Raw genomic sequence first — 10,638 nt, forward strand, 5'->3', positions numbered from 1 at the left:
CCATCCCTATCGTTCTGCCCGGACACAGAGGTCTAGCGCCAAGGGCCTTCTGGCAGTTCCCTCACTACGAGGAGCAAAGCTACCGGGAACCAGGCAGAGGGCCTTCTCGGTAGTGGCACCCACCCTGTGGAACGCCCTCCCATCAGATGTCAAAGAGATAAACTACCTGACATTTAGAAAACATCTGAAGGCAGCCCTGTTTAGGGAAGTTTTTAATGTGTGACATTTTAATGTATTTTAATCTTTGTTGGAAGCTGCCCAGAGTGGCTGGGGAAACCCAGCCAGATGGGCGGGGTTCAAATAAATATATTATGATTATGATTATTATTATTATTATTATTATTATTATTATTATTATTGGCCCAGAGCCACAACAGCCCCAGAGCTGACATTAAATTCTCTCCAATTGAAGTAAACAGCTTAGATCCTAACTAGATGTCCCTTTCCATTCATGAATGGGATTGAGATCCAGCAGGGGATCCTATCAGCTGAAAGCAGAAGGCATTTTTTTTGCCCATTCCTCCTTTAGCCCTCTGCACTGCCTCTTATGCCGGTTCAGGAAGTCACCTAATTCTCATGAGCAGATTTGGGGTGGGGGGAAGATTGCAATAAGGTGTAGTTGGTGAAAGCTGCTTTTCCCTGCTTCCATGGGTGGGATTCTCATGAGATACTCCTTCCAGGAAGAAGGAAAGTGCATGAAAGAAACAAATTAAGCCAGCCACACATACCCACCATCTACCCTGATCACAGCGAGCTACCAGGGCATTGAAGGGAATGTGGTGGTTGCTCTGCCACAGATTGTCTACCTGAGTGTTCAAGGTCCTTCATATGCATTACACACACACACCACAATTGAAATACATACAGCATTAACAATGAATAAGTTCTTCTGTAGAGCTTTGCGGTAAATATGAAGCGTCTTGGAGCGGACATGTTTCCTCCATACGTTAAAGGCCTTCCATTTGCGAAATATGGTGAATATAGTAATTTTGGAAAGTGCTCTGTGATATAGATATTCCTGCTCCCAGCGTTCAAGCTCCAGATATTCAACCTCTCCATTATACGTGTGAATAACTGCATTCGGGCTAATCGTGTAGTAGTCATTTTTGTTAACACAATCGTAAGTTACGATTCTAAGAGAGAAAGGAAAACATTTGAATTTAACAGAACTTGAGATTGGTGTTTTCCTATCGCTCCGCTGCACCTATCCTGTTGCCAATTCTGTATTAATGGGAGGGGGGAAGCACAACCCCCCCAGCTATATCCAACCCATTTCATAAGCACAAGGAATGGGAGCCTGGGAGATGACTTTCTCTATGGCGCCCCTAAATTGTGGAATTACTCCCCACAAAGGTTCACCTAGCATCATCACTGTATTGCCATTGTTGTATGCAGTGCTTTTTTCCTGGAGGGGTGCAGGGGTATGCATACCCCTAAACGTTTTGTGAATCTAAGTTTGGCCTCATTGAGGGGCAGCATTTCAATATGAGTAAGAAAATAGAGGGGGAAAGCACTGGCTATATGCCAAATTCATAGCTCTTTACCCCAACCCTGGCATAGGCAAGGCATATATTTTAGGATCCACTCTATTCATCTGATTGTATATTGTTTTAACTGATTTTAATATTGTATTTTTATATTGTTGTAACCTGCCCTGGGACCTTACCATGAAGAGAGAATAAGCAATTAAAAATAACAACATCAACTCTTAAGCTGTACAAATTAATTGGTCTATTGACAAACTGTTTGAAAGCAACTCTCCCCCTTCTAAAGAAAAAAAAGACAGCAAAGAAGCCAAGCTTTAAAATGTGAGTGCAAGGCCTTATTATTAGTATCATTCCATCAAAATACTCATGATGTGAGTTCGGCAATACACCTATTGGATAAGAAAAATAAATCAAATAGTACACTAAAATGCTAGGTTTCATATCCCCCCACGGAGTAAAGACCACAAGAGAATTAGCCAGCATTAGAAAGGAGGTAGGTATTGTAATAAAGTACATTTTTAATTCACATCGAAGTTAACATTATTTAAAACTGAGCATAACAAAATATAAATTGAGCAACTCACTTCAAGTTATAACAATCATATTCATTTGATGACCTAGGCACTGCAGGAGTCATGTATAGGAATCCAAGATGTTTGTTCTGACATATTGTTCTTACAATTTCTAGAGGTTCTGTAATATTAGCTTTAATTACATCTTCTGGTTCCTTAAATTTACGAACAGGAGAGGCACTTGGTAGGCAAGCACTTAATTTTACCACACCACGTGGCTGTTTAGGAGGAGTGGGAACTCGTGCCGCCTTGTCACTCAGTAACTGCAAAAGGAAAGTATAGATCACTGTTCACTTGAAAAATTCAAATTCTTCTTGTTCAGTTGATTTCCCTAATTTTTTTTTTTGCGACTTTTGAAAAACTCAGTATCTTCTTGCAGATACATATGCAAAATTATAAAACTGCCTGTATAACAATTATGTTAATAAGGGCTGGTTAACATGGCAATTGGCTGCTTTTTTTTTTACACAATGATGTGATTCATATGTGCACTAGCAGCAGCTAGCTTTGGGCTAGCATACTCCCCTTTCCCCTTCTCCAGCACTATTGCAAGGAGACTTTCACTTCCTGTTTTAAACTAACCATTGTTTCACGTTATGTCCACACTTTGGAGGAACTCTGATTAGTTTAAACTTTGGTTCCTTTATTTGTGTTTGATGATCTTGGCTTGTTTCAACAAACCATACATTAAACTAACCAGAGTTTTCCCCAGTTCATATGCCGGGGAACCAGAAACTGGTTTATTTAAAACAATAAGCAGATGCTTCCAACCTCCTTTTCGTAACTATGCTAGAGAAGGAAAGGGTAAGAGGGACTGCTGTTTGTGCACATAAAGTCAAATAATAGTTTAGCTGCACATCCAAACTCAGTCAATGTGAAATTAATTTGTATATTGGCTGAAAAATAATATACAGTACAATCTTTCCAAAGTTGTTGTCACAGAAATAAAATACTGAATGTGCAACCTGTTTCAGAGCTATTTTACATTAACATCATAAAAATAAAACAGAAATTGGAAAAAAAGAATTGACTGCAACTTGGCCTTAAAAAGAAGCCTGCCGTTCTGGGAAGATAAGAACCATTTACAGCATGTTTTAATGCAGCTTTTGATATAAGGAACAAGAGCAAACAGCCACCATCTCTTCTGTGCTGTTCCTCCCATCCGAAGTAGATATTTGCAAATGGAAGCTGTGGAGACAGACTTGGGCTGCCTTTTTTATACACTACTATCTCCAAATAACAGGAACAAGGAAGCCCAGCCAAATACATACAGGTGGATAGCATTTTACACGCGTCCAATTGACGCAGGATCACTGACACACAGGTCATTTTGGACCTAGAAGGCAGAACGAGGGTGGAGTGGAACAAAGAGTATGCGCTCCCCCTACACACACAGGACCAGGAATGGAAACCCTGTGCGAAATGGCAGCCACCTGCAATGGAACATGCATTGTGCAGGCTATACTGGTTCAGAATGACCCTAAAGATGGCTACACACAAAGAGTATCTGGGTGATGAATACAGATGTTCTCTGACACAATGTAATCACAATTCCATAATGTGACAGTATAGTGATAGATTTGTGTGCTTTGCAAAGATGACTTGCAGCATTGAATCAGCTCCCACAGAGATCTTTTTTAAAGTGGCCATCAAAATGTTGGCTTTTCTATGGGAAGGGTGATGAAACTCACTTTCTAAGGCTATGGAAACCCATGTACAACATCACACAGTCGCATTCTGCATAAAATCATACAGTCATCATAGTATGAAACCTAAATGGGATTTTCCGAATAGCCCTAATGATCACCATAGCGTGCAAATCTTTTACAACCCTGAGGTGGGAAAATAATTAAGATATCACAACTACATACTCTACACACTTCTGGTGATGATAGCTGTTTCGGTTCTCTCTTTCGCCATTTGATAAACGTGTAAAATCTACCTGTTGCAAAGTGATTCCTTGGAATATCTAAAGGGACAGTTGAATAATTGCTCCAGGGTTATCAAGCAACAATTGCTTCACTGTGTTAGTAAACCATGTCAGAGCAGTTCCAAATTTAGATAATGTCGGCAAATGTTGCCATGAATTAAATGATCCTTCCTTTTACCAAGAGAAAGAAACTAACACATTTGATTTTATGGATCCTCGTATTTAAGACTTGAAAAAGCAATACAAGAAGCACCTTATAAGGATATTTCACAGGTAATTTTTCATTAGCTCCAAGAACATACAGAATAACATTTTATTGTTATTTGTTCTATTGTTTCTTGAATTACGCAGTGCAAGCTGCCTTGAAAATATTTTATTGAAAGACAAGTTTAAGCTGGGTTTAAAATAATAATAATAATAATCATAGTAATATGCAAAGGTGGGCGATACCTGTCTTTGCTTTAATAACTCTTGCTGAAGCTCAGCTAATGTTGGTTCCGGAGGAGGCCATTTTCTTTTCTCTGCTGAAGTTGTAGGTTGTAATACCCCAGCAGCTAATAATTTCTCCCTGTTCTTCTGGAATATATACTCAGGTTGCTTGTGTTGCTGATATATTTTTAATACAGGCTATATTGAGGATTGGGAAAGAAAGTTTGAAATAAAATTATCCATGCACATGACAAATTTTATACCATTTAAATAAACAGCAATCACAAATTAGGCTGAAGCAAGTTTATCCATTCCGTTAATCATCATCAAGTTATCAGGAGGGATAGATATGCTCCAGTACAGTGTTTCAATTTAGTATCTGAAGAAGTGTGCATGCACACGAAAGCTCATACCAAGAACAAACTCAGTTGGTCTCTAAGGTGCTACTGGAAAGAATTTTCTATTTTGTTTCAATTTAGCATGAAAGTGATATAAAAATCCAAAATTGATCAAATAATAAACATCCAACAATAGTCCAACACAATCTCTAGTCATCACAAAAGGCAGTTGGGGATAGAAATCTGCCAGTTTACCAAACTTCATATTTTTTATTTTTTTTTGCCAGACATTTGTAAATGTCAACATCAGCTGTTGGTAATGGACTATTGTTATATTTGCACATATTTGCATAAATGAAGGAAACAGGATTACAGACATATTATTGTGCAAAGGGGTGCAGTTGAATGTACCGTAGGTAGAGGCAAGGTTTCCAGGGAACTTCATGGGAGTTCAGAATAAAATAAAATAAAGCCTTATGAAGTAGTTTCAAATCAACCTACCAGTGGCTCCAGTTTTATGGGCTGCTGTCGCTTTCTGGTTCTTTCTTGTGATTTTGTGTTATGTTCAAATTTCAGAGCTTCAGGATTTGCTTGCATCTGATTTGGAGCTGTACTAATCAGTCTTTTTTTAAATTCATTTCTTATAATTGAATCTTTCCCACTTGAAGACGAGCGTCCTTCACTTAAGCTGCCTTGCTCATTCCTGCTATCTGCATCATCCGAAGGTTGTGGAGTACCGGTAGGATTGTATGGAGGGCAGTAACACCCTTTTAGGCATTATTCCCTGAAAATGACACACATTGTTGAAGTTTAATTTAATAACACTATCTCATGATTTTTAACCTTTGACAGAATATTCTGAACGATCCAATAGTAAGAAACACCAGCACAGGAAAATTAGCTGCCACAAAACTGTAATAGGAGAGACAAATCAACCGGATCATTATTAAACAGACTTGAGGAACAGCAAACTGTCAAGAGTGCTTTGTTTGCTTGAAGAATCGCCCTTGGGTAAGCAAAATATTTGATCATTTTTATTCTATAAAAAGAAAATAAAAATATGATTATAAAGGAAAGGGGTGCTTGAATATCTAAAAGTAGTATTTGCCATTTTTATTTATAAATTGTGTGTGTCAAATTCCACTCATTTCAGTAGGAACTTCCTTTCAAAACAAACAACACAGAACTCAAATCCCTCTCTCCCACATCTCCTCCTTATTTAGTTTTATGCTGTTTTAATGCTGTGTTTTAATTTTGGTTTTAAAAAGGTAAAAGTAAAGGACCCCTGACAGTTTAGTGCAGTTGCGAATGACTCTGGGTTTGAGCAGAGGGTTTCAGCCTCTGGCGAAGGTTTTAAATATTATAGGTTGTTTTGGAATTGTATTTTTATGTGTTGGGCCAATGGCCGTAAATAAAACTTACTTACTTAACTTACTTACTCTGGGTTTGCGGCGCTCATATCGCTTTAGTGGCCGAGGGAGCCAACGTTTGTCCGCAAACAGTTTTTCCGGGTCATGTGGTCAGCATGACTAAGCTGCTTCTGGCAAAACCAGAGCACCACACAGAAACACCATTTACCTTCCCGCTGGAGCAGTACCTATTTATCTACTTGCAGTGGCACTTTGACGTGCTTTCAAACTTCTAAGTTGGAAGGAGCTGGGACAGAGCAACAGGAGCTAACCCCGTCTTGGGGATTCGAATCGCTGACCTTCCGATCGGCAAGCCCAAGGCTCTGTGGTTTAGACCACAGCACCACCTGCACTGTTTAGATTTGTATTTTTCTGCAAATCTAATCCCTGGGGATTCTAAGCAGTTTATAAATACTTCTAATAAATGAATACCTTACAAATATTTATACTGCTTTGCTTTCCTTCTTTTAGTATATCATTTGTGCTGTTTTTTAAAATCATTCAAAGTACTTTTCAATTTTTTCTGCATAGATTTAGTTTAGGTACACATGGATTATTGTGTTGGTATTGCAGTGGTGGTAAAGGAAAGGCAAGGAATCCAACACACATGCATATCGTGGAAATAACAACAAATGAACTGGCACAGGGGATGCAAACCTGGCATTCATTAAGGTCTTCATTGGCTCCTACAGGCAGAAGCCCCAGATACTGAGCTTTGAGGGGGGTTGTTGTTGTTTTTTTAAAGTAAGTCCCCAGTCATTTTAGAAATAAAGTTATGGAACAAAATATGCAGGTACCTTTCTATGCAATTTATGTGAAAGAAGCACACTTGGCTGCTCCCACCTATCCGTACTGATATAGTTCCAATGCAAAAGAGAACGTTTTGAGAGGGCAGGATGGAGTAGGAGAGGCTGAACCTGTTTGAATTCTCTCTTTTAGAATATTTTTCATTGAAAGATGAGCAGGGACACACAAACCCCAAAGGAAGTTAGTCATATCTGCAGCCCCACCCATTATAGTCTTGTTTGCTTGGGGAGGGGCTGATGTTCTGTTGGCATTTTTAACAGAGGAAGTAGAAAGAAGGACAACCAGCACTAGAAAAGCTCCTTTAGCTTTAACAGTAGGTCAGAAGAAAATATTTCCATGTGTGTGAGGTTGCTTATCCAGGCAACAGAAGCTGGACCTGCAATAAATCCCTCTTATATAGAACTATTATTTATTTAACAAAACTTATTTGCTGCTTGATCACATGAAAACCTTTAAGTCGTTTTATATTTATATATACACACACAAAACCATTAAAATGATCCAGTTAAAAAACAGGTACAGTATTACAGTACTAAAGATATAAGCGCTCTGATGTAGAAAAGTGAGGAAAGAGGAATAGATAGATGTGAGACTAAACAAAACACCGCACTGGAAATGGGTCCCCTGTTGCAGGTTGGGATCATAAGTGAGACCTGAATACAATAGTTCTACATTACTGGAGCCTTAGTCCTGTTTTGCATGGCATCAACCCCATATCCCCACACTTTTCACCAATGAAGGCACATGCAATTTCTCCCTGAGCAGTCGCCCTCCTCAAAAAAAATAAAAGTCTTCCACTATCTGGCGATGGGCATGGCTTGGGATTGGATTGTGTTGGAAGCTGCCCAGAGCGGCTGAGGTATAAATAAAATTATTATTATCTGTGCTTATTCCAGAGGTACTCAAGAGCATGTGGTACTGGCACCTTTTTTCTTTCTAGAAGAAAAGCACTGGTTAAAAGTAGTGCCATTTTTCTAGAAGAACAGCACTGGTTAAAAGTGGCAGCTTTTTCTAGAAGAAAAGCACTGGTTAAAAGTAGTGCCCTTTTTCTAGAAGAACAGCACTGGTTAAAAGTGGCATCTTTTTTTATTTCTAGAAGAACAGCACTGGTTAAAAGTGCGGCACCTTTTTCTAGAAGAAAAGCGCTGGTTAAAGGTGTGGCACCTTTTTTTCTAGAAGAAAAGCACTGGTGCTGGTGCTTGCTGCTCTTATGGAAGGCATAAGACAGACACACAACAACGGAAGGAGTGGTTAAAGTGTTGGGCTAGGGGGGACCTGGGAGACCAGGGTTCAAATCCCACTTGCCCATAAAGCTCACGGGGTGACCACAGGCCAGCCACTGTCTCTTCGCCTATCCTACCTCACAGGGTTGTTGTGAGATGTAATGGTGCGAGCTCCTTCAATGCACTAAACAATACAGTAATAATAAACCGGGGAGGGGGAGAAGGCGGCGGCCAGGGATGAACGGTGGAGCAGAGACAAAATACCTTTTGCCCAAAGGGAGAGCTTTCAAAAAGTCGCGGGCCGGAGCCGGGAAATCCAAGCGCTCCCACTTCTTCGCATTCAAGAAAAGGAAGAAAAGCAGCAGAAACTTCTCCGCTCTCCAGAGAGTCCTCCCGTTGCCAAGCAACCGCCCTCCTAACTCAATTTCCCATGGTTCCTCGGGCGGGACGCGGGTGGGGGGGTCTCCATGGTTACTGGAAGCGACGGCTAGCGCGCTTTCCCTCGCAGCAGTCAATCAAGGCAGAGAGGCCCGCCCTCGTTTTCTCGCCCCGTCGAAACTTAAAAGCGCGGGAAGGGCATCCAGCTCCCTTCAGCTTTTGCCCGCGCCGTGCAGCTGCCTCCCCTCAGCAACCGAAGCCTCCAGTCATTTGCACATGATTATCGTTATTATTCAGCCAAATTGCCTACCCCCATTGTAAAACAACCGGCGCTGTAGGAACAGAAGTTCTCTAACAGGCTGACGCGCTACAAGTGCTTCCAATACTTATCCGATGATGCTTATCCAGTACTGTACTGTATAACAAACCTGTCGGGTTAGACATTATTGCCATACTGCAAGGAGGGCAGCGGGCGGCACTCTTGGCAGAAAATGCCTTTCTAAAAACCCCGCCGAAGTATTGCCACGACGCGGCAGCACCAGCTGCCTGAATTGCATTTTGCCATTTCCTTTGTGCCTAGCTGGGGTTCGTAGGTCTGTCTGGTCTAACCGAAAGCAACGTGCTCCTCTTTCCTCCCAAATCCTATCCCCACATCGCTTGGGCGACATCTAGTGTCAAAGCCTAGGGTTGAAAGTGCCTTTTTTTAAATTTGGCGGGGCTTCGTAACGTGTTTACTGCAGTTGCGACGTGCTGTTTGCTCAAACTGTCAGGTGAAAATGCAAGCAGCCGCTTTCCATTACGGAAATGTAGCGTGAGAAGAGTCAGGCTGGCACGCTTCACCGACAAATTCATGAAAATTAACAGACAGCAATTTCGACAGACACACAGCATATATAATATAAATGCACGCTAAAATCCTTCTGAATGCCCAAGCTACACAGAGAGATGCCATGCTATGCTAGTGCTTATATCCTGCTTCTTGAATATGAATAACATTTAAAATATAATTTAAAAAACGGAATAAACTGTTATGTGAAATAAAATAGAAAACGAACAAAAACAATTAAGTTCCCAAACCACAGAACTCAATTACAGGTAGGTAGCTGTGTTGGTCTGCCATAGTCAAAACAAAATAAAAAATAAAAAAAAATCCTTCCAGTAGCACCTTAGAGACCAACTAAGTTTGTTCTTGGTATGAGCTTTCGTTTGCATGCACACTTCTTCAGATACACTGAAAGAGAAGTCACCAGACCCTTATATATAGTGAGAAAGTGAGGAGGGGTATTACTCAGAAGGGTGGTGGGAATGATAGTATTTATATACTTAGTAATATCAAAACCTTCCTGACATTTTCTGCTAGCAATATTTTTTTCAAAATAAATCCATATCTTTTTTTGGGGGGTGTTCCATCTTTGTCCTCACTCTTATCAAGTAGGTTGATTTGAAAGTTCTGTAGATTCATTAAACCAATTATTTCATAAGCCTCTTCATAAATAATTGCAACACAGGAAGAAATCAATAATGAGAACTAATTATTCCAGAATGACTACAAATCTTGGTTCTATACACACACATGAGATTCATTCGAATTCCTCGGGTGCTGCAAAGGGAAACAGAACCAGTCCCAATGCAGCTTGCACTCAGCACCAGGTGTAAACAGCACCAAATGCAAACCTCGAAATGAAAAAGTGCCATTTGCAAGTCCCACAGCCAAGGAGCAGTCAGGAGCACACTTCTTCCTTTGCACTAGAGGTGCTCTTTAATTTCAGCACCCAGTTTTCTATTCAGCTCATATCCATGCTAAGATGCCAGGTGATGAATACCCTGTCTTTTTCTCTGACAGGGACTCAAGGCAGCTTGCAGATAAAACAGGCAAACTCGACTCCCTCCATCTGCCCAAAGAGGCTTGTCTGGCACACTGGACAAAAGTGGTTCCCCTTCCCTGCTCCATTCAAAACAGCCTGATTCCAGTAGCAAGCAGCGGGGGTGACTGTGTGCGTTTCTGATTCCACCCACCAACCCAAGTTCTATCACTTTGAGAAATAAATATATACTGGAGACGAAA

At 40.6% G+C, this 10,638-nt stretch overlaps 1 protein-coding gene across 1 annotated transcript in view; it reads right to left on the reverse strand.

The window, feature by feature from the left end:
• DNAH6 (dynein axonemal heavy chain 6) overlaps window positions 1-5,503 on the reverse strand; it is a 118,172-nt gene extending 112,669 nt beyond the window's left edge. The window contains exons 1-4 of the mRNA XM_033172943.1: window positions 5,258-5,503; window positions 4,440-4,616; window positions 2,072-2,322; window positions 866-1,133 (exon numbers count right to left, since the gene is read on the reverse strand). Coding sequence (XP_033028834.1) covers window positions 866-1,133; window positions 2,072-2,322; window positions 4,440-4,616; window positions 5,258-5,353 — 792 coding nt within the window. The 5' untranslated portion in view covers window positions 5,354-5,503. The remainder of the gene's footprint in view (window positions 1-865; window positions 1,134-2,071; window positions 2,323-4,439; window positions 4,617-5,257) is intronic.
• Between the last annotated feature and the right edge of the window lie 5,135 nt (window positions 5,504-10,638).

Source organism: Lacerta agilis, chromosome 16 (genome assembly GCF_009819535.1).
Source record: "Lacerta agilis isolate rLacAgi1 chromosome 16, rLacAgi1.pri, whole genome shotgun sequence".
NCBI lineage: Eukaryota > Metazoa > Chordata > Lepidosauria > Squamata > Lacertidae > Lacerta > Lacerta agilis.